Below are 25,097 nucleotides of genomic sequence, written 5' to 3'. Positions count from 1 at the left end.
CCACAACCAAAACCTGTGTGGAGATTTGCAGCTCTGGCCTTGCTCTTCTGCAACCATTCTGGCAAGCTGGTTCTCCCCGGCATTGCCACTCTGGGTTTATAGCTAGTTACTTTCACCCTGGGCTCTTGGGGGTGCAGGCCTTGCTACAGCTGGGGGGTATCTGCTTGCAGGTAAGCCCAGGAACTTCCCCTACAAGACTCAGGTGTTGTCTGAGCCTTGACCTTCTCTAAGAGTAGAACTACCAATTTCCTAAGCAACAGAACCAGCTAGAATGGGAGTGCTGCATATAAAACCTGCAAACAGTGCCAACCAAATGTCTATCTGTGGGTTGGGAAGAGGATTATGTCCCTATAAATATAGGGATAAATAATATGTCCAGTGAGTGGGAGAGCCGGTTCACTGGCCCACGTGGGGAAACGATGACTCAAGCTCTGGGTGCATGTGCATGTGCGTGTGTGTGTTCTGCTCAGGCCACTTTCCCTATCTCCTGGGCAGGTTAAGAACAAGACTAAGGAAGACTTTGTATGGAACTTCTGGTTGCCTTGAGCAACAGTAACCTCTACCTCTTCATTTGACCACTGTAGAGCAGTGATTCCAAATTGCTGGCCTCTGGACAGCTCCAAGTTCATGAAGGAGGTTTCACCAGTGAGTTTTTACCAGTTAATAGCAAAGAGAGGAAAATGAAGACACAGCTGTGAGTTTTTAATAAAGCTAATTTAATTTAGTAGACGGGACTGTCCTATATTCCAAGATTAGGTCTTTCAGGTCTTCCTTATTGTTTTTCATGATCAAGAGCCCTTTTTTTAATGAAAGGAATGTGATAATAAATTTTAGTTGGATCTCATTTTTTAATACTTTTTTTCCCCCAAATTAACCCACCATCAATTCACTTTTTTTTGTTCTTTTAAAATATTTACTTACTGGTGAAGCCAACTTTGGGAAATCACCATGAAGAGAAGAGTATCAGGCAGTATCCAGCTCAGGGGTTCTCATTTTGGGTGTGCATCAGAATTGCCTAGAGTCTATGAAGACCAAGATTGCTGGCCCCCACTCCCAGTTTCTGATTCAGTGGGACTGGAACTGAGGCCAGAGAATCTGCATTTCTAGTAAGTTTTCAGGAGATGCTGCTCATAGTCCAAGGACCACCCTCAGAACCACTGGTCCAGCTTGTCCATGGTGGAAAGGGGAAGGCTTTCTGAGACCTGATGGGGCAGGGTCCTCGTTACTGGCAGAGGCCCAGAACACCGCCACAGTAGGGATGCACAAACGCCGTCCCAGACTCTGCAGTTGTGCCTTTCGGATTTCCTGCTCTTCCCACCAGTGGGGCCAATAATGTGGGCCAGGGAGGCAGTGCTCTTATGACAGCAAACAAGATAGCTTTCTGAACTAAATGACTCTACAAAGACCAGACTGTTTCATTTTGAAGCTAGAGGAAGGGAGAATGTTCCAGGCTATCTGCCTGACATGTCAGCTCAGAGTCTGAATGTGTCAGGAATTTCTCACTTGTGGTTACTTGTTGCCTTTGGTGGCCACGGGCTGCAGGGAAGGCAGTCCAGAGCTGACTTCAGTGCGCCCTGGGGTGACAAGCGGAAAGGTGCTAGGATGTAGGGGTAAGGATTTGGTCTGGGACATGCTTATATGACCCATGCAGGGTCAATGTGAATTTTGAAGTCTATTCAAAAGTGTTTTTATTTCTTTTCTCAATCTCTCACTCGTTGGTTTTTCTACCTGGGATATCCTCTGAGGTTATGTTCATTTTATCTCATTTCTTTTCCAAATTAATTCATCACCCTGTGTATTTTAATGTTTCTATAATACCTGTTTAATTTGTACACTTATTACAGTCTAAAAACCTGGAACCTGGTTTGGTGTTGGGCTAAAATAGTCTAGAAAATTACTGGCTCTCCAAAACATACACGTTAAAACAGACATCATACAGAAACAGCAAATAAAAACAAATAATACATATTTCAGGGGATAGTTAGCTGACAGTAGAATGTAACTGATCATGGATTTTTCTAAGTGTCTCAGTTACTTCTCTGAAGTAGGTTAGCCATACTGGGGTCTGCCATTAGCTCTGCATTATAATGATGGGATACACTAACCTATAATGAACAAATGAATAAATGTGAAATTATTTTGGGTCACGGTGCCCGGGTGGCTCAGTCAGTTGAGTGTCTGCCTTTGGTTCGGGTCATGATCCCAGGATTCTGGGATCGAGTCCCACGTCAAGCTCCCTGCTCAACAGGGAGCCTGCTTCTCCCTCTCCCTCTGCTCCTGCTCTCTTGCTCACTCTTTATCTCAAATGAATAGATAAAATTTTATTTTTTATTTTTATTATTATGTTGTGTTTGTCACCATATAGTACATCATTAGTTTTTGATGTAGCGTTCCATGATTTATTGTTTGCGTATAACACCCAGTGCTCCATTTTTTTAAAAATCATTTTGGGTCACCAGAAAAAGACAACTGACGGAGTCAAGTTTATATCGTCTTTGCTCCTTGAAACAACACCTGGAAAGTAGTGCAAAAGTGGATGTCTGAACCCTAGGTTTACGTCCTTCAGGAAAGATATGTGAAGATTCCTTCTGCACCCTCCCCTCTTCAGTCCCAAATCCCTAATCCATCAGGGTCTCATGCATGATGAGAATGTGCAGGCTGGGACTGAACAAGATGAGACATGCCCAGTGGGTTTTCTAATTTGGGTTGGTAGCTTTCCTGCACGCTATTTTGTGACCAGGAAGCTAAACCAACCACCCAAACTCAGTCCTCCTACACAGGAGAGCCACTTACGTTTGTCCTGCAAGGAATCGTGGGGCACTTCCCCCTGAGGACTCTCTTCCAAGTCTCCATAGTGTAGGACCTTATGGTTGGGTGAAAGCCGACAGTACCAAAATTTGTCTGAAGGGAAAAAAACAAAACAAAACACACACACAAATTTATAAGGTAAGTGATTCTGATTTCCAAAAATATCGACAAATTTATTTCCTAATAGTCTTGCCTGGAAGAACAAGCAAAGCATCTGATTTTAAGTCTTCAGGAAGGAAGGAATTCTAGGGCCCTGGGTAGTAAGTCCTCTTTTGATGTTGATGTTTAGTTAGCACTGTCCTGTTAACCACTCAGGAGGTTATTAAATCCTTCAGGAATAATGGCACCAGGTTTTCCAAGGTGGTGGTTTCCAGAGGGTTATTTCATCAGTATCTGTAATGACTATGGGAATGGACTCCTTGTCCATGTAGGCCTGGCAAAAGTGGGGAGGGAGATGTAGAAAAACCAAGTTTCTTGGAACTCTTCTGCTTCCACAGTCTTCTCTGAGCTGTTAAGACTGTTGAGATAGCTGTGTGCCATATCTGAGTTGGTACACCAGACCCCCACCCCTGGGACTAATACACATCAATTAATCCAAGAATGAATTGTTAGGATGCTAGTGATACACACAAGGAGTGGAATTCATGAGGAAATCATCTTAAAATAATTCAGGGATTTGGGATGCCAGGGTGGCTCAGTCGTTGAGCGTCTGCCTTTGGCTCAGGTCATGATCCCGGGGTCCTGGGACAGAGCCCCACATTGGGCTCCCTGCTCAGCTGGGCGGGTCTGCTTCTCCCTCTGCCCCTCCCCCAGCCTGTGCTCTCTCTCTCTGCCCCCCTCATGCTCTCTCTCTCTCTCAAATAAATAAAATCTTTTAAAAAATTAAAAAATAAAGTGATGGTGAGTGTAATAAACCTGTCCCACTGGGAGAGATTCCCACCCCTTCCTGCCAGGATGTCTTTCTAGGGCAGTTCCAGAGACTCCTCCTTCCAATCATATGAGACCATTCCTATGGGAAAGCCTTGTTTATTCCAATTCCAAAAGCACACTTCTTCCTATCTCACAGGCTTATACATTTTTATTACATTGGAATGCACGGCAGGTTAAGTTGAGGGAGTTATTTATAAGAATGACCCTAAGGCCCTGGTCATGTCTATTTCTTTGTTTTTGTCTTAAGTAAAAAAAATATTTTTAAATTTCAGGTGTACAACATAGTGATTCTATACTTCTGTATTTTACAAAATGGTCACCACAATAAACATAGTTACCATCTGTCACCATACAATGTTACATCGTGGTGTTTCTCATTATTTGCCACAAACCTTAGGTAAGCGACTTGCCCTAGCACGTGTACTGTGAATAGTTACTGAAGGAAGAGGACTCAGGATACTCATGAGCCCGGACAGTGTGGAGAAGCCAGGGCTCTCTAATGACGGCCCCTGTCTTCATAATGCTACTGTCCCAATCTCTTGGCACAGTGCCTGGCACATAGGAGTAGCACAGTTGGTGTTGGCTAAATTGATAAATGAGGACCCAAGGGGACTTAAGACACAAAGCATGTATGACCTTGAAAGCATCTATGACCTGTAAGCCCCTCTGTGCAGTTACACAATTGGCGAACATGGTGGCCTTGGTCAAGTCACCTCATTACTGCGTCTACAAACGTATTGTTTTGAAACTACTCTGATCAGAAAGTGCTCCGTAACATTGTAAGGAAAGTGTTTTCCTATCCAAAATTGCCTTTACTGCAAAACTTATGTCTTAACTTGGACTCTTTCAATAGAAAAATAAAGTATTAAAAATGGAAGGAAAAGCCACACAATGAACAAAGAAAACGCCCAAACTTGATTCACAAAAGCAAAATGCCTCTGTGATTCCCATCTTCCTCATCTATAAATAGGGTTTGAGAATTCTTGGATGTAGTCAGAATATGGCAATCCATATAGTTTAAAAAGAATCTGAACTCTGCTGGAAAAATTTGAGAGGAAAGGAAAAGTTATTTGATGGCTAGGGAAACATCTGGCATTGCTCAATTTTCAAAATCATGTTATATCTACACATACAACACAAGTCACTTTCCTGACAGACTATTTCAAAGGGAGAAAATAAAGTTACTCCCTGACTAATCTACAGTCATTTCAATTAGGCAAACATATAATCACCAGTTCTCCATGAGGAGAACACATTTGGGAATCGGACTCGTGATGCACAATAGGAACTGTGAATTGCAAAGGAGCAGGCGGTGCTTTGGCCATGACCATCAAGAGTGCTCTCGGGGGGCCTGCATGACAGGCTGTGTCGGTTCCTCCTCCCCAAAGGGAGCTCTCACCTTACCTAAACGGCCTGCTGAGACTGCACAAAGTAGGCTGGAGAGATTTACTATGAAGCTTCCTTCCCCTGAGACATCGGCGGTGGGATTTTTAACTAAGTGAGCAACTGATGGGTCACAGAAAGCTGGCAAGGGAGTTGGTGAGCTGTGCACTGGGACACGCTGGTCTTATTCGGAGTAAGGACCCACACTGTTCTTTTCAGGGGTTCCTCACTTCTTAAGCTGGGATAAGCTCTAGGGGTAACGGTAGTAACGTAAAGCCCAAGGGCCAATATGATGCAACCAAAGATCATTCATTGTCAGGATACTGGCGGAGCATAACAAAATTGAAGTAGTGCAGATATGCTGTGAAGTAAAATGCACGACTCATATGCGTTTGTAAGACTTCAAGAATTTCTGCTGCATATGCTTTCAAGGGACGTTTTCTTATCCAATGAATATTTGCCGAGTGCCCGCCATGCACACAGCACTCTACTGTGTACAGCAAAAAATTACCAGGGTGAAAGGCAGACACGAGAGACAGAGCCAAGAAGTTCGAGGATGAGGAGCTCCCTCGGTTCTTGGTGGCAACTGAGAGAAACATGGTGGAAACGCTTGTTTTCCTGGTTTGGGAAGTACGCACAGGGACTCAGCAACTCTGACTCTATGGCAGGGAAAATAGGAATAGGGAAGGTGTCTTGTGTGGCGTGTTCTTCCTTCTACTCAGAAACTCTGAGAGAACAGTGGCTATTTATCAGGGTTCCTGCAAGGAAAGCAACCACCGTCTTTGCAAAGTTGTGGTGGATGTTCGCTGAAGAGAAACACAAAAAACCTCCTGGAACCCCGCTGTAACAGCCTGCGGTGTGTGGCTGATCGATGTCCTCCTACCTCCGGCTAACTGCTTTCCTGTCCTATATGAGCTTCTCTTTCTCAGGCCACTACTGAAATAGGGAGAGAGCGAAAAGATCTGTACATCATGCATGTAACCAATTGCTCCATTCCTCCCCATCAAACAGCAAGTCTTGGATGGATGACGACACTGGAGACAGGGCTGAAAAGTCTTGGGGAGGCTGTTTTGACTCATAAACAAAAGGGTAGATGCCATGACAGGCCCTTCTCCTCAGTATAAAGCCTGGAGTCGTTAGCTCGGGGAAGGTTTAGAGGCATCATAACTGGTGTGTGTCTGTCTCAAGGACAGTGGAACTGGCAGCTCCGAGCGACAAACCAGGCCGGCTCGTCGCGTGAGACAATTTCTGTGTCAGCCAGCAGCAGCAGCTTGATTTGCAGTTTTTTATGGTAAGAAAAATGTGTATTTCTTTTCAAAACCCAGCATGATGTTACCAGTTTCTCAAGCCCTCTGGGCAATGAATGAGTGGATTGTGTCACTAAAAGCAATTAGCAGGAAGCAGTGAGAACATTATCAAAGATTGCTTACTAGCATTTAAAGAATAAACAGTAGTTAATATAGGGGTCTTCCAGTCAATTACGAGTGTTAGCACGTTAATAGCCATTTCCTCATTTTCCAAATTAAAAAACTGACAAGATGGAGACAATTGTGTGCTTCACTTTCTTGGTCTGTCTCTGTATAAGTGCGTGTGTGTGGGCGTGCATGGATGTGTGTGCACATGTGTGTGTGTGTGTGTGTGTGTGTGTGTGTGTGTGTGCAGGATCAGAGAGAAAAGCTGGTTTCAGAGCTCACAAGACTGGTAAGGTCTCCAGGGCTGATTAAAGCTATTCCCAATGTCGCGCAGATCATTACTGAGCTAATAACCACGGACAACTGTTAATTCTTGCAGCACTGTTTGAAAGAACTTTCTGCAATGACAGAAATACTCCATAGATACTTATCAAATAGTAAGAAAATAAGTTTTAAATTGTATTTTAGTTCAATTAAATGAGCCATAGGTAGCTATACCCAACAGTACGACTGACCGTTAGTCTTCAGCATTCAAGGCTAGAGACACGTCTGGGGCTGGCCAGCGGGACTGCAGGGCAGTTGGGCAAACTGAATACTAGCTACCATTGTTGAGTGTGAAACGCTGGGCGGGTAATTGAGACACAGGGCACAGCAAGAACGGAGTCTTGATCGGCTCTGCCGAGGACTCACGGGGACATCTTTGTCTTGGGTGCAAAGCCCCCAGTTGGCAGGTGGCTGCTGGCCCAGGGAGCCCTGAGAGTTCTGTGTTTGGGAAGCAGGTGGCCTTTACTGAAGTAAAATCTTAGAGCACTTCTGTTAGGATTTTGGAGCTTTCGTAGGTTAGCCTAAAATGTGCAATATCTTTAGTGTGTTCAGTTCTTTTTCCTGCCTAGGCCTGAAGCTTTCCGAGTCATAAAACACGAGGGACCCCAGCCATGTTTTTAAGGGGAGATGTCTTCTTTGAGGTGATGAGATACCAGATTGCTCTGTTGGTCCAGTAAAGGAAGACAATGAATATAGACCGAGACAGAGGTCATCCTGCCTTCCAAATCTTCATTGCACTGGAGAATCTTTAGAACGAGGGATGGTTTTCTGATTCTGAATTCCGGCCCCCTGCAGACTGCTGCTTCCTTTCACAACAGAAGATGACTCCAGAGCTCCAAATCCTTTCGAAGATGGTTTGGCCTAACTGCTGCTTTGGAGTCATAGAGACCTGGGCTCCCCACCCGGCCCTCATACATCAGCTAAGCAGCCTCGACCAAGCTGTAAGAACCTTAGGGATCCCTATTCCTGTTTTGTTAAGTAATGTTAATTACTATCTAAAACATATATAAAATTTCCATTTCTGCACCCTGCACAGAGCTGGCTCACAGCTTTTAGCATCTTCCTGTGCTTCCCATTAACAGTAACCCCTCTTGTCCACTCCTGCTTCCTTCACCTTCTGAGAACAACGATCATCTCTTCTTTTGAGCTACTGGAAAGTACGTTGTCCCTGAAAATCAACTGGATTTTCTTCCTTTGAAAATATGTGATTTATCCCATTTTTTAAAATAAAAATGAATTATGATAAAGTTTAATTAAATAGTAAACAAAAATTTCAATGGAGGATAGAGGAAGAAACAGCCTGCTCTTAGGGAAGGTTCATTTGGTTACTGTGCCTGAATATACCAGTTGGCTCTAGGTTTTCTGAGAGAACGGAGAGACCAAGGTAAGGTAGATCACCCCTGGCAGTGACACGGAAGCGCCAGTTCCTCGGGGCACATGCTTTGCTCGCATCCAAGTTCCAAATTAAGTTTGCCATGTTAGTGCTTAGAGAAGGTTGCTGTGTTACTGCTCAGAGAAGGGATGCTGGCCAACAAAATGGACAATGTTTTCAATGAGAAGCAAACGTTTCATGCGATCATTTCTTGTAATGACACTCCAATGTGTAGCCCTGGGCTCTTACCAAGAATATTCAACATGAAGGATCCTGAAAGACTCTAATCTCTGAAATATAAGGAAAATAGGGAGTAGTTCCTGATCCTGCAGATTCTCACGATGCAAATAATGGCTCTACCATAGACAACTTCTGGAATTTCATCTGAAGTCGGTCCTGCAGAAGCCCAGAGGACACAGAAGCAAGCCAATCGATCTCATTGTAAAGGAGTCTGACAGGCACCTTAGCTACTCTGTGGTGGGAACAGAATGGAGTGAGGTTGGTATGTGACATCCATTGCCACTCTCCCACCTATGTTTAAAAACCTCTATTCTGAGGATCTACAAGCTAAAATTAATGCTAAATATCACTAAAGCATGTTTGACGATGTGCAAAGCACTATGCTATAAATGCAGGATTTTATTTAACCCTTACTTACAACTGACATCACTTGGCAGATGAGGAAATAGGAACACAGAGAGATCTAGTAGGTTGCCCAAGGCCACCCAGCTAGCGAGTGGGGAAGCAGGGACTTCAATGCCGCTTGATGTGTCTCACATGACTTACTGCCTCCAAGTTTTAATGTGGCCAGAATTCCTAGAAACCCAGATTTGCGAATATCGACAACAGTCTAACCAAGTAGCAGAGCTGCGAGTGAGGCACGCAGAAGGATGGGCAGGTATTAACCTGGGTCTTCTAGCCAAATATGGTGTGGTAAAGGACTCTGTCTGCTCCCCTGCTTTCTGGTTTTGTGGGACAGAAAGCTTTTTCATATTATCCCCTGTACAGTTAATGCTTAAATCGGGCTCATCTGTATCTGACTCACTGCTGAACAAGTTTAAATGGAGTGTGGCCGCCATTCCTTTATAATTCGCTTGCTCTTTAACCTGGGAGGGCATGTGTCTGTTGCCTTCTGAGAGCTCCTGTGGAAGTACACATCTTTCGAAGGGATTAAAATGATTTTACGGGGGTGCCTGGGGGGCTCAGTCAGTTAAGCGTCTGCCTTCTGCTCTGGTCATGATCTCAGGGTCCTGGGATGGAGCCCCGAGCCAGGCTCCCTGCTCAGCAGGGAGTCTGCTGCTCCCTCTGCCCCTCCCCCTGCTCATGCTCTCTTTTACTCTCTCTCTCTCAAATAAATAAATAAAATCTTTTAAAAAATGATTTTACGTCATATCCTCATTAATCTGTGTAAATCTAAGTGGAATGTTTCAATGGGGTGGTAAGAAACAAATTTCATCACCGTCTGCTTTGAATCCCTACTTTTATGCACACAGATTTTAAATCCATTTACCAAATACCAAAAGGCCTTCCGTTCTGCACCCAGAAGGATGATTTTATATTAAACACAGATGGCCAGCCTCCCTATAGAGCTTAACTAATGAATTCATAATCTAGGTGCTAATATTTTTTTGTTCATTAGGTAATTCGTTTTTACAAAACTGGAAAAATTTACGGATAATGGGCTAATACTTCTTAAGCCAAAAGACTGTCATTATTATATCTAGAAACAGTATTAGTCTAGTAGAATCTTATCCATTTCAGCCTAGAAAGGGAAGACTCATGGTAAAGTAGACTAGAAGGTTAAGCTGAGCTCTTTGAATTACGTTCTGGAGGGTTCTAGCTAGACATCAGTGGAGGCGTTGGATGGTATGTATCCCTGTGCCGTCTCCTCTCTCCTCCTCCCACTTCTATGTCCTTTGCCCATGCCAAGTAAATAAAAACTTTATAAATCATCTTATGGGAGCAGTATGTCCTGACTATTGATTTTTCCAAAGGTGGTGAAGAGATCAAGCATAGAATCGACTATCTGGCTAAGTGAGCTAAGAGATCATCTAGTCCAATTCTCCCACTTAATCGATGGGAAATTGTAGTCCTGAGAGGTCACGTGTCTGTGTAAAGGCACTCAGTTGGTTACTTAGAGTTGTGAAGCCTCGAGTCAAGTCTACTCACTCCCAGCTCATTGCTCTTTTCCTACACAATCTCCTAGAAGAGTAGCTACTACCCTTTGTTGTGGCTTTCTGAGGGCTACATTCATGATCACCTTCCCTCCTCACACTAACTTCAGGACACAGGCACTGTTATCCCCATTTCTGATGGGGAGACTGCCCACCGTCACACAGCTGGTTGGGGGAGAGGCAGGACTGCACCATTTCATCTGGCCCCAGGGTTCTTGCTGTCACCACCATGCCACACTATCTTCTGGAAAAGCATTTGCCCTGATGACCAATGTCTAGATGCAAGGAATGCGGTGAGAAAGGAGGGAGCTGCTCTCCCAACGCCAGCCTTTCTCAGTCCCAGCTGGAACTCAGCTCTTATTATTATCCTACCCATTGTCCTCTCCCCTGAGGCCCCTTTGGAAGCTCAGTGCCATAGCTTGCCATCCTCCAGGAACAACCTACGTGTTCATTTCTCAAGGAAGTTCTGCCTTTGGAAGTTCCTTAACATGATTTTCAACCGTAATATTTGAAATAGTTTGAATTTACTCAATATTCAGCACAAAGCCACTAAAGTAAATGGCCAGGGGAGGGGTTCGGCATAAACACGAAATGATGTTTGTCATTAGTGGGTGAGCTCTGCATCTGGGCAGAGCAGCCACTGATTGTCAGAAATATCTGCCAGAGTTTCTCCTGGGCCGTAACGGGTGTTCTTCCTGGTAGAGGTTCTACTGCTTAGACTCATTCCTGGTTGTCCCTCAATCTCGTCACCTCTCCCCAGATCTTATTTTTCAGTTTTATTTTCTGTTTGTTTAGAGGACAGTATGATATGAATCCTGTGACTTTGCAATCAGCAGCCTGTCAAGAGAGGAAGAAAGCAATCAAAGGACTTTACATCCCTGACTGAGAACCAGCTGGAAGTGCCTCCTGCCTCTTGGAACTAGTCTAATGGCACCCATTTGGACATGGTATTTTGGGATTAAAATTCACTGAGACAATTCAGACGTTCCTCTTGCAAGATTATGAAAACCGATTCTATCCCACCTTGGTTCACTGTTGCTTCTATCTCCAGATAAAGTAATTTTCACCTAGGAGGGAATCAGTATGGGGATTTGAGAATTATGGCCATCCATGCTGGAAGTTCCAAGATCAAGTCCAGCTATGGGGGCCAGCTCTCCTGACAGAAGAGTGAGTCATTAACCCATAAAAAAAATTTTTTTTTAAATAAAAATAAAATGAAAGAAAGGGCCATAGAGTTGCTGGAGTATGAATCCTTGCTCTTCCACAACTTTGGGCAACTTATTTAACTCCTCAGTGTCTCAGTTTCCTTATCTGTGAAGTGGGTATAATCACAGGGTTACCTAGGGTTACCATGAGGATGAAATGCATTAAAATAAGTAAAATGAGAACCTGGTACATGGTAAGCTCTCGATACATGTTGGCTGTTCTTGCACACCTACTAGCAGACTTGTGGCACCAAAGAGCTCAGGTGGCTTTTCAGTACCATGGGTCTTCTGGTAATTCTTTGATTTTCCCCAGGTACGCATGGGGAGTCAGAACTTACCTGGACTGCTATACCTGTTCTGAGTCCAATGCTGCAAGGCCTCCTCTTAAACCGGCACCCATGCGCCATGCTTCCCCATGGAGCAGGCCACCGCTCACCCTAGCTGGGGGCACAGTGGCCCCAGACACAATACCTTGCCTCCGCCGGCAGTTGAGTTTCCTAAAGCAGGTCCCTTCTACAAGGCGGTTCAGGCGTTGCTGCTTGATCAGCTCCAAGATTTCTGGCTGGATCTTCTCCTTTAGTTCCCTGTGAAGGACAAACACGCAGAGCACAGCATGCCTTGAGAACAGCGCCTGGCTGAAAGGGCATCCGGGCAGATGGGGCAGGGAAGTGCAAGCTGCATCTTCCCACGACCATCCCAATACCTCCCAAGGCAGTGCTTTAGAGAATTATTTATTAAGAGTTAGTGGACAGGGTTATCTGTTAAAACAACATTATAGATTCTCTGACATTTACAGAATACCCACCAAAGCATCAGCTGCTTCAGTGACGTTTTGCTACACCAAAGTCTCCTGAGAAATTTCTTCACTTGTTTCACAGAGCCACAGATATAAGGTCATGCAGAAACTCACTTGGCTTTGCCAGGACAATAAATCTTCAGTCACATGTCCCCCCCAAAAGCACGTAAACTCCCAGGCTACATTTGTGATCTGACCAAACAGCAATAACGGGCAGCCCTGTAATTACTGATTCCACAGCAAACCACAGGACCACATTTTGCTCTCCACTCTATCACTTACAAATGGGAGCAACATGTCATCCCCCATTCTAGCCCACAGAGATTGGGATAATGATGGGATAAATTAGGGATTATTTGCATCTTGAGTCAAGCTAATAGAATATAATTTAGTTTTAGATGTACTATGCCTTAAAGATATCAGAACAGAGAACAATTATTTTTAAATCTCTTTTTTTCTAAGAGCATAGTTTAAAAAAATTTTTTTTTAAAGATTCTATTTGAGAGCGAGAGAGCGAGCGAGCAGGGGGAGGAGCAGAGGGCGAGGGACAAGCAGACTCTGCGCTGAGTGCAGAGCCCAATGGAGGGCTCGGTCTCACAACTCTTGAGATCATGACCTGAGCTGAAATCAAGAGTCAGACAGACACTTAACCAACTGGGACATGCAGATGCCTCAAGAGCATAGTTTTTTGTTTTTTTTTTTTAATCATGTGAAATTTTATGTAGTGCTCTAGCACTTGAGTCTAAGTAAAGCTAGAGTTGTTCTAGTTGATGCTGGACAGGGAGAACCTCAGTAGTGTTAAAGTATTGATTAGAACATAGATCTAGAACTAGGAAGACTAGGGTTTTGATCTAGACTGCACATGACTCACATTTCATGTAGCTCATCTAAGTCTCAGTTTCCCCACCTGTAAAATGGGGATAAGAATCTTTTCTGGGAAACTGCTGTGACTCCCAAAGGAGATGGTATGAATGCAAGTGCTTTATAAGCTCTGGGCAGGAATGCGAGGTTATTACTGAATTTGCTTTGATAATATTCTCTCCTTTCCTCAGGCCAACTCTCCATATGCCCACATTTCACTGTAGTCAGGTAGTGGTACCATCCGATTTTAGCTCAGCTAACATCCCCTTCCCACTCCCCCTCAAAAACCCCCAAGTTTTGGGAATACGTATTAGTGTCATTAATAAATGGGTAATATTATTTTCATTTTACAGGGGGGGGAAACAGCTCACAGGGGTTAAGCATGGAACTCAATCTTCTGCATACAAACTGCTTCTATTTACATGTGAGATAAAGAGAATTAAAAAGTCACATCAAAGGATCTGGCCATCTAATGGGTGTGTCCGTACTCTGCTAATACATATTTTAAACTCGAATGGCTTCAAACCTCCTGCCATTTCATACTGTTGCAACTGAACATTTATAAAGCATAATATGGAGATCGAGCCCTAATAACACACCTTGGTACATTTGTAAAGCTCTCCTGTGCAGACCTCCAGCGTCTCACCTCGGGCTTTCAGATCACTAAAACTATTATCAGTGTTCACCTTTTATAAAATGAACTTAGTATATTGCAACTTTGATGAACCCTGCTCTGAATGGGAGAAGAAGGTGGGGGGGGGAATGCCAGGGCAGCCACATGCGACAATAAATCACTGCTCCTGACTTCCAAGGCAGGGTGATGGGGCAGAGAGGACAAGACAGCACCAAGGGATGGAGAAATCCCTGGAGAAAGGGTTTGGGAATTTCACTGATTCTTAGGTTGTGATGTATTTATAAACAAGACTTTGAGTAGGCTAGAGTTGAATTACTAAAATGGAGATAAAGATGCAGGAAAGAGGACCAAAAGGAGGAAATAATTGAAAGTACTTCCTAGTCATTTTAGTCGATGATTCATGACATCTTAGTGTAAGACCCAGATGTGCACATCGTGACACACCCTGTTATGGAAACATTCCTGGGGAGGCACTTCCAGAGTACGTGAATAAGCTGCTCCAAGAGTTAGCTGTCCTTGTTGTGAACCCCACAGGCCTCCAAAACATGACTGAGCAATGAGAAAAAGAGGACAACTTTTCTTTTTTCTAAGTGATTTCCTCTTCTTTCCATGCAAATGGACCCACTTGCTATAAAATGCACTCATATCAGGAAAACATATATAACACCTACATGGGGTGTCTGCAGATGAGGCTGGACCTCAGCGTAATCCAGCCAATAGCACCATGGGCTGCAACTGGGAATAGAGATTCTCAGCTTGGGGTCAATGAGGCCAAGGTCATGGGTTCACTGCCTTTGTTTTGATAGATAACCTTCTAATTCTGTCTAAAGGCCTTGTAAATAAATAAAAGAAGGAAGATTAAAGGGGGTAGGGTAAATGAGTGTGTGAAGAGCAATTCCAGGTCCAGCACCATTTCTGGGAGACAATCTCAGGTCCAAGGCCAGTGAGACTAGAGCCACACACAGAAGACAGGCGGCACCACTGGACCGGTGAGCTGCCTCCCTGGACCAGCGATCTGCCCCACTCAGCTGCTACTAGAGTGTCTGCCTAGAACAGAGGTTGGCACACATTTCCTGTAAAGGCCAGGCAGCAAATATTTCAGGCTCTGGGGGCCATAGCTGTCTGTTGCAACTACTCATCTCTTCCATAGTAGAGTGGAAGCAGTCGACAGCAGGTAAACACATGAGCGTGGCTGTGTTCCAATAAAACTCCATTTACAGAAACAGGTAGTGAGCTTGATTTGCCCCAAGAGCTATCTATACTATGCCGACCTCTGATCTAAAAGGGTTCTGTGAAGACTTTGGGTGGGCTGAGGGACAGTGTCTGTTCCATGGCACTCAATCTGTCTTGACACCAGAGGGCCTTCAAATTCAGTCCTTATATTTCTTCTATTCTTTATATTACAGGCTCAAGACTTTGAATATCCACTTTATGCTGACAGCTTCCCAAATTTATATTTCCAACATGGACCTTTCAGCTGAACTCCAAATTCATCAATCCAACTGTGAGACATGCCAGATCTGGATGTCTCACCAACACCTCAAACTTGACAGGTCCAAAGCTGAACTCCTGACCCCCTGTCTTGACCTCCTCTACTCCTTCTCTCCTTTGGTTGTTCGGCTCAAACAAAACCATGAACTGCTCCTTGACTCCTCTCTTTCTCTTATCCAATCAATCAGGAAATACCATTGTTTCTTATCTTCAAAATCTATCTAATCTATAGTAGAGACTTTAATCACTTGAATCATCTCTTGCTTGTATTATTGAATTAACTTCCTTACTGATCTCCCTGCTTCCAGACTTGCCTCTCTGGAGTCTATTCCCAATACAGTGAAAGAGGGATTATTTAGAAACCCAAGTCAGCGCACATCAATTCTCTGCTCAAAACCCTCCAATGGCTCCCAAACAAGTCCCTCCATAATCCACTCCCAGCCACTTTTCTGGACTCAACTCCTATTGCTCTCTTCCTTGTTTAGTGTTTTCTAGCCACACTGGCCTTCTTATTCATTGAGCACCCGGACCTACTCCTACCTCAGTGCCTTTGCACTGGTGTTTCTCTGTGCTGGAATACCCTTCTCTTAAATATACACATAGCCTGCTCCCTTAGTCCCTTAAGCATCTTAACTCAAATGTTTCCATCCCAACTAGAGGGATCTACTCTGACCACATTACTTAAGGCTGCCAGGTCTCCATTTCCATTATCCTGCTTTATATTTCCATTGTCATTATCCTCTTTTAACATGCTATAATCTTATTTACTATGTTGATTGTCTGTGTCTCCCCACTAAAATACAATCACTCCAGGGCGAGAACTGCGTCTGTCCTCTTCACGGCTGAATCACCAACACACAGAACAGTACCATGTACGTGGCAGGCATTTGATAAGCATTTGTCAAGTGCACTGAACACTGAAAATTGTGTACCTGACCAGACCATCCTGCTGGAACCTGCTGAGGGAAGGCCCTGCGCAAAGCTTGTGGCCAATCTTTAGTGAGGAGGCAGGTAGGCAGGGTAGGCGTTAGCCTGATTTCTGGCTCCGTTTTTACTTTTCCTTTCTCACTATACTTCCACTGTACCTTCTGAGATAAGGCAAGGCATATACAAATAGATTTATAGCATCAGTTTTGGCATTTACGTATCAACAGTGTGACAACATGTCCCATTCTGGTTATCAGCTAATGATAAGAGGGACCATTTCTCTGAGTGGGTATTATGTGCTGGGCATATATGCTAAGTGCTTTTCAGGTACTATGTCATTGAATCTTCATAACTGCATGACGATGTGGACACTTTAATCATCTTCTTTTTTAGACGTTAGAAAAACAGGCTTAGAATGGGTTATGTAACTTGTCTAAGGACCCACATGTCCAAGTAGTGGCCTTGGAGTCTAATCCTAGATCGGTTAGCTCCCTGGGTGTGGATTTTCTACCTTTTGCTACTATGCTTCACTGGTGTTTATCCTTGCATCTCTCCTTCCCCCAAGTATAGTGTTAAATGACCTGTTTTTGGACTGTTCAAGATTTTTATATCCATTAACTCGGATTAATTGTGTGGAGGGCCTTATCTTCCCTGTAAAGTCATGCTAAGTGGAAAATAACAAATACCTCCTCTCTGAAATAATCAGTCAAGAGCTAAGAAATACAACAGAGCTTCTTGAACCCACCAAATATTCCCCCCAAAATTTGCTCACACAGAGTGTGCATTTTTCCTCTCAGGAAACATAAACAGTTTATAATAATGGGACGTGTGCCTCAAAAGATCTGTGGGGCACTTAGGTTTGCCACTGTGCTGTGTGCAGCAGGCACAGGGGGAGCCAGGCCATGGGGAGAGCGCTATGGGGGTCAAGAGGCTGGTGAGGGTATGGCCAGCAGGGTTCTGCATTAGCAGGCAAGCCCCAGCCAAGTCACTGTCCCAGTCTGCAAACTGAGAAGTTTGAACTAGATGACCTTAAAGGTGTTTTTCGGTTCTAAATTTCAAATATCCTAACTCCTGAGCTTGGGGAGATGTGTCCCCAGTGTGCTCTCATGACAATACCTACCTGTGTTTCCTTCACCTAAGCACGGTCTGTGCCAACCCTCCAACCCCAGTTTTACAACTTGGGACAAGGGAGGGGGTGGTCAAGTGTCTCTGGTTCTCTGCCTGTCCACAGCACAGGGCCTGGCGGGCAGGAGTCACTCAAGACATATTTGTTAAATGAATGAGTGAACGAATGCAAACCATCATATATGTGCTGTCCCTTTCTCTCTGTTGACGTGGGTTTGTCCTGTGAGCCAGGTCGGCAGCCTTTAGGCTTCATCCGATCCCACAACGAGTTCCTGTCTAACAGGTCATTCTAACAGGCAAAACATCACTGGACAAGCAGCTGGAGGCTGGCTCCCCCTGCCCATTTCGGAGGCTGGGATAATGATCAGGCTGGCTCCTGGCATCCCTCTTAAATGCTATAGTTTCTGACAAGTCTTTATTGCAACAACGACAGGACTCCAGTGAGCCACGGTGCTCTTCAGTCCCGTGGCCGAACGACGATGCCAAAGCAACATGCATACAGAAGACTTCCTTTATATTTGCGTTGTTTCTCCTCACATGGTAAACGTAAACAGAAGAGCTTCTTATAATCAAGGGGAAAACATCAGAATGTCATGGGCAGAGCCTCAGGAAATAAAGATATGAAGCCAAAACAGGAGCAAAGTGTTCACACTTCACATGCAGTTAACATTCTTACTTAGAATCAAGTCGTGGTCCCACAATGATTTGGGATCCCTTGGCCTTGACTGAAGTGGTTCCTCAAGTCTCCCTTTAGGTTTTAAGAGCCTCTGTCAAAAGCATAGTGAAGTCCCGTGTGTTTGCGCGTGTGCTGAAACACCTCAGGAAATACAGCATTCTGGGGCTGTCCTCTCCGCAGGTAAGAAACGGTGTCTCTGAGGAGTCCAGCATTTGTCGGAAGGGCTCTCTGTTTGGTGTTTCTAGCTGTACCTTCCGGCTGAGGACCCACGCAAAGCCCCAGCAGCGCCTGCTGCAGAGCGGGCTGGCGCTCAGTGCAAGTCCGGTTCGGGTCTCACCATGACGCAAGCCAAAGAGGCCCGGGAAGCACTTCCCCCCCGATGCCCGGCGTCACCCTCACTCAAGTCTGCGCTTCCGCTCTGCAGCCTCTGACCGTGCTTCCCAGGGCCTGAAAGCAAACGCGCTGTAGGGAGCTGCAGGCCTGCGAACTTTTTTACACCCCATCTTAGTTTTGCACTTTGCAAAGGAGCTCTGCTGGCATGGACAAAGCATGAGGTGAGGGATCCGTGGGCTGGAGTTTGAGTCCCAGCTGCTCCCCTCTCTCCTCTCTGAACTAGTCCTGCTCCTTGAATGGGAATAAGATTGACCTGCTTCCCATAGATGTGAGGAAACGAAATACCAGGAGGGGCTGCTTTGCAAATTGCCAAGCATTAAAAATGTCATATATATAAGCGTAAAGGACAGAAAGAGGGGCAGAAAGAAAGAATCAGAAACAGAGAGAGCGGGGGTTAATGTCATAATGACACCTGTGTTGTAAGTCGGCTTCGTACAAAAGTTCAGAAGAAGCCATGTCCAGTCTGCTGAGGGACGAACGACGGTACATATCACACACTTTCCTCACCCCCGCCTTCTCTCCTGCTTCCTGCCCTATAAATTATAAGGGTAACAGAGCTGACCTAGCTCTTAGAAAAGGACAAGGGAAGATAAATAGGCCAGTTCTAAGAAAAGACAAAGCAAACCAAACGGTCTTCGTGTTGGAGGTTCAGAGCATTCTAAAGACGGAGGTACTCGACATGATGACTGTTGCAAGTGGCCCCTGCTGCGAAGTCCTATAAGCAGGGGCCCTGCTGCTCTCGACCTCGGGCCTGTAGGCTGGTAGTCACGGGGGCGATGCAAGATGCCCTGGGGTGAGGCAAAGCCGATGGATGGGGCAGGGACAAGTAGATCTCTCTCTTCCTCTCAATGTCTCTCTTCCTCCCACTCACTACTTCAATGTTCATGTTGCCTGAATTACCAGTGGGCCTTGCTCTGGCTGGGCGGAGTATCTTGCCACTCAAAGGCAGCCCCCAAGAAATAGCTTGATGGGCAAAAAAAAGTTTATCCCAAGTGTTAGGAAAGGTCCCCCCCCCCCCGCTTTTCATTTACAAATTCTCAGGGGACTCGTCAGTAACCAGGCCACTTCCTGGTTTAGGTCCTGCTGCCAGCACCTGTCCCCACTTTCCCCTCGGCCGTCCCTGCGCCACCTTCCTCAGGGAACTGCTGAAACTTCATGAACCCAACTGAGGTCTTCCAGAGTGTCTTCTGTTGGCCTTGTAAAGAGCTCACAACACAGCCCACTGCACTGTGTGTGATAGGCCTTCAGACCAGAAACGGTACTTACAAAATTGGGCGAGACTGGAAATCTTCCTGGTTCATCCTCTCAGACTGGCGGATTTTCAGGATCTCAGTGTAGCTCAGGTTCTGCAGTTTGCACTTGAACTGGTCCAGGGAGCTAGGCTTGGTTGTAAGAGCTCTCATAACCTGCTCCTTCACCACCTGCATTACCTGTAGATGAAAGGAAGACCATAACTTTCCTGGGGGGATGTCCTTGCTCATTTGGAAAGATCTTCTAGAGTGAACGGCTCCCTGCCTTCCTGTTCCCCAGCCCCCTGCTTCCCTTCACCTGCACTCTCCGCCCAACCCTGAGAGTGCTTTTCCAAAGAGTAAACTACCATAATGTACATCTTCCACTTTCTCCTGTGCTGCTGGAACCACAAGGAAGGAGACGGACTGACAAACTTGGAATTGGGGGGTGGGCAGGCCTGGCTGGGGGAGTGATCCATTTGCTCAACATATTACGGGACTACTGCTGAAATGACACTGCGAATAATGCAAACTTCAAAAGCGAAATTAGTCCAAGCAACAGCTAGGAGTCTGCATCACCACTTTTTTTTTCTGGAAGAAGATCGCTGAGATACAATTAACTGTGGAAGTCTGGTTGGCACTGGTTCAAACGAACATGAAATGATACCCACACTCACCCCTCCGAAAATGCTTTCCCCATGTAGTGAAGACCTGAGTGTTTATACACGTGAGGGACCTGAAACTGTGCATGGGCTCTTGCCTTCTTGAGCCAGGCACTAAAAAAGAGGTCTATTAAATAGAACAGACATATCCCATTGGAAGCCTCAAGAAAAAAGAACATGGTAATATCCTGCCTAAGGACAGGTCCAGCCCACAGGAGGCAATTAAACATTGCCTCTATTAATGTGGATTCGTCTTCATCAGAATTTATAAAGCAGGAAAAGACCAGAAAACACATAGAGGCATCCAAGGGATGTATAGTAGTCTTCCTGCTTCTTCTTTTTTTTTTTTTAATCCTCCACTGCAGAGGAGAACACCACCACTGACGAGGTATCTACTATGTGCCCTATACTGTGGTGGAAGCTTTATGTATGTTCCGTCTCTTAATTCACTTAGACCTAGGAGTTAGACGTGGTCATCATTCTATCTACATACAAAGAAACTGAGGCTTCGAAATGTTAAGTAACTAGTTCAAAATCATACCACTGGTTGGTAGGTGGATGAGCTGAGATTTGAACGCTACTCCACTGCCAATCATACCATCACTGTTGGGGTCACTTAGTAATGTAAAATGAAAGAAAATCACAAATGCACCTCAATTATATGCTAGATCCTGTGCCAGACACATGTTTATTCATCATCTCATTTAATCTTCCCTCCAGTACAGAATAGGTGTTATTATCACTATTTGAAAGATGAAGAGGCTGAGACTGAAGACTGAGGACTAACCCAAGGCCACACATATCTAGCTGAATTCTATGACACCGAGTGGCCCCCCATGATGGATGCTGCATGCACTTGATGTTGAATAGCCTGGCATGCTGTTTATCCTTTATCACTGTGAATATGATCCCACTATACTCCTTATGTCTTCTCATCTGTTGTTCGTTGAATAAATCACACACGGTAGGTACTCAGCAATTGCTCATGGACTGGTCTTACCCTGGGATGTGTTTTCAAGAAGCGTTACTGTAACAGAGGGAACACTTTTACAGCGTGGGAAAGACTGTGGCAAACCTGAACTTCCAAATGTGCCTGAGTGCTAGGTGATGGGAAAATCTCACCAACTTAGAAAATATCAGGCAGACACCTGATGACTCCTTGCGCTTGCTGAGCTCTGTTTAATGGTGCTGCCCCTCTCCAATGTGCAGGTTGTTAAGCAATCCACTCAGGTTTCTTTCTCCAAGTATCTGTCTCTCTGATAGCTGTCCTGTCCACATAAGGGCCCATCTAGTGACCTGTGGGGGCCTAGAGGACACTGGGAGGTAGAACATCCTCCTTGGTAATGAAATTAATCTGGCCTTCAGGAAAAGCTGGGTGCTGCCCAGGAGGCTGCAGGTGAACCCCTATGTCAGGGATGCCAGGTGCTCTCACGCTTTGGTCATCTGCTGACCCATTGCTTCCAGTGCCCCCATATTCCAGGGATCTTGGCTCAGTCACGTTTTCCTTTAGTCAACTGAAAATGACTGAACTAAAGGGATGATGAGTCATAGGTGACGGGAATAAAAACAAACCTAGAAAATAGTTCAAATGATATCAACCCTCACTTTTCCTATTTATATGCTTCTGACATTCAGGAACCCAAGTTCGCAGTAAGGATACCCTCCACTAGGTAACATATTTGCATTTTCAGGAGGGCTTTCTGGGAGGTAGTGTCTTATCACAAAAAAATGGATCTAATGGCAGGAATCTCAGGAAACTACAGAAGAAAACTTGAGGGATGACAGATCTCTTTTACGTCCTCATGGATCTGCTTTATCCAAGGACCCGTGTGCCATGCCTGCGCTGTCCAGGGGTGGTTGCTGGTGATAGCAGCGGTGTAAAGACATAAAGGCAACTGTCCTCTTGTCCTCTGATTCATGGGAGTTTTGAGGACCATGGCTGGGTCCTTCAATCCACTGGTTACCAGCTTACCATAAACCAGACAGTATTTGATAGAAGGAATTAATAAAAAGTTGCTTGAGAAGCATTAGCTATGAAGTCAACACAACACATATCACTGAGTACTTACCATGTGTCTATACTGGGTGAAGCAGTGGGAACTCGAAGGTGAATAAGGTATGGCCCTTGCCTGCTGTGAACTAGTGGTCTAATAAGAGGGCCAGACATGGGACATGAGCAATGATCATGACAACAGAAGAGTGAATGTGATAGAGAAGACGGACTGGTGGCCTTTGGTGGCAGGTGGGGAGGCATTTCAAAGAAGACATGATATGGGCTTTGCAGGGAGAATGGGTACTTAACCCTGTGGGAAGAGATGAATAACCTGAACACGAGCCCCCATTAACCCCTTTGAACCTGGGCTGCATCTGAATTGGAACCAGTTACATAAGCATTGTTTCCTGCCCCCAGCATAATGGCATCAAGGAAAATTTCCAGTTGACCTTCCATCTGATCTGCTGCTTTTTTTCACTCAAGCAAAATGCTAAATTTGGGATGCTTGACAAATTTTGAAATTGTGACCATCCTATATCATGTGGTATAAATGGTGGTTAAATTTAGTCAAGGCTGAACTACAACACTTTGCTGTTTCATGAGAGGGACATCACAAGAACTACCCCTTTCCCCATTTAGAGAAACTCAGAGTTGGGTCAAGGAGATAATTATCACCTCCCAATGTTACTTGACCTTCATATGGGAGGTAGGACATGTAAGAAAGACAAAGACAGAGCGATCAGAATACCAAAAATGAAGAAGCAATTTTAAAATAGAATCAGTCAGGTAAGGAGGCAAGGCCAAGACAAAACTGGCTGGGACTTGAAGGATGGATGGGAGTTCCTGAGGTGAAGCAGGGAAGGGAGTCCAGGCAGAAGGACCAGCAAGAGCAAAGGCTGGAAGGAGGGAGTGCATGACTCAGGCATTAGACAAAATATGCTTTCGGAGCCCACGTTAGCAGCTTTCAGCAAATGGATGCTACTGGTTGCAGGATGACTTCTCAGCCTGTAGGGCCCAACACACACAACTGTAAAGCCAGGCTGTGACCTACCTTCCTCGAGATACTCAGTCCCTCTGAGACTCAGTTTTATCATCTATAAACCATAAGTAGTAACCATTTAGAACTCATCGAGGTGTTGCTCGTTAGATAAAGCCTCATATCCTTTATGGTACCTTGTGGATATTTAGCACACATGAATTTCCCTTCCTAAGCTTTAGTTTGCTCACTATAAAGTGGAAGTAATAGTTCAGGGTTCATAGGGTTGTTGCGAAATCCAAACAAGATATTACTTGAAAAGTACCGATACACTGAATGGAACATACTAGAAACACAACAAATGTGATGTCATGTTCCCTTACCTTCTGAGAATGAAATGACTTATGTCAGTGGTTTCGCCTATAAAAAATATCCTCGACAGTGTTCCCAGACCACATCCGTATCACCTAGGAACTTGTTAGAAATGCAACTTCTCGGACTCACCCCAGACCTACTGAATCAGAAACCCTACAGTCAGTGTTTCAACAGCCCCTCCAGGTGATTCCAGCGAGCACGCAAATGTGAGAAGCACTGGTCTCAGCAAAGGTCCAGCACCACTTCTCAGCCTTCAGCATGGTGTCTGTGGTGATTCTTGTCATATCACAATAAAGCAGTTAAGTTGGTTATTTACAGTCTACGCCTAGACTGTAAATCCCCAGGGGGCAGGTACTGTTTCTTATTTACATTGTGGCCCCCAGTACTTAACAAAGTACCTTCCAGGCTGTAATAATGATTGACATATTCAATGCCCAAGCTTCTTAGGCTCCCACCTGTCATCTGTAGAATTAAACAACTACATCCGTAACAGAATTATAAGACTGTTAACATCGTTTTCAAAGTGCACATTTACAAAGCCTAAAAATTAAAGTCTGTGCTTTTGAAATGCTATCTTAGGGTTTGAGAGGTCATTTTGGGCTTCCTTTCCCAGGCTGAGCTGGAAAAGGCTGGTCTGAAGCTGAGCAAAGGGTTTCTGGAGAAGCCACTACTGGGCATTGTTGCTTAAGGCGGCGGGGGGAGGGGTGGTGGTCAGCACTTACAAAAATGTACAATCTACCCAATCAGTAGCAACCCATTAAACGGATTTATCTTCATAATAAGAGAAAAGGCTGTCTCGGGGAAGACAGATGTCAACACAGTCCAGCTTAAAAATGAGTCGTGTGGGAGAATTTTCATTGCTGGGCTTTGGCACTAGACCATTTTTCTTCCTAAGAATGTTCCACACAAGACAACATGACTGAAGACTTGTAAGGACCAAAAAATGGGAAGGATGCTGCCTGGAGAGGGGTCTAGGTGCTCATCTACAGACAGGTAACTTACCAGAAGCCAGGGATCACTTTGAAGAGCTAACTCTCCAAGCTTAAGATGAGGGGAGAAGCAGCCTTGCCCAGAGAGAGTACTAGAAGTTCGGGTAAAAACTGGTGACATACGTGTCAGGGACAAGTATTGACCTAGATGCAGGCTGCTGATTCCCCTCCAGCCCCCTGAGGTCTTTAAAATTAGGACACCTTCTGGAAACTAAAAATGGCTTTCCTTTATACTTCTGCCACAGCTGGGGTGTGGACTGCCTAGGTTTGTCCACGCAAATGAGAGTTTTTGCTGAATGGTGTCAAGAGTATTAAATGAAGGGGAGAGAAAAAAATGCTCTCTGGACCCAAGGAGTAGCATC

General features: G+C 44.9%; 1 protein-coding gene across 10 annotated transcripts in view; it reads right to left on the bottom strand.

The window, feature by feature from the left end:
* The window catches only part of ELMO1 (engulfment and cell motility 1), a 527,822-nt gene that overhangs the window by 41,007 nt on the left and 461,718 nt on the right, over positions 1-25,097 (bottom strand). For all 10 annotated transcript variants that reach the window (XM_040644094.1, XM_040644098.1, XM_040644097.1 and 7 more), the window contains 3 exons: positions 19,778-19,941; positions 12,080-12,192; positions 2,794-2,901 (listed from right to left, as the gene is read on the bottom strand). In XM_040644094.1, coding sequence (XP_040500028.1) covers positions 2,794-2,901; positions 12,080-12,192; positions 19,778-19,941 — 385 coding nt within the window. The remainder of the gene's footprint in view (positions 1-2,793; positions 2,902-12,079; positions 12,193-19,777; positions 19,942-25,097) is intronic.

Source organism: Ursus maritimus, unplaced genomic scaffold (genome assembly GCF_017311325.1).
Source record: "Ursus maritimus isolate PB19 unplaced genomic scaffold, ASM1731132v1 scaffold_3, whole genome shotgun sequence".
Taxonomy (NCBI): Eukaryota; Metazoa; Chordata; class Mammalia; order Carnivora; family Ursidae; genus Ursus; species Ursus maritimus.
The sequence above is the reverse complement of the archived record's forward strand: the minus strand, read 5'-3'. Positions and strand labels throughout refer to the sequence as shown.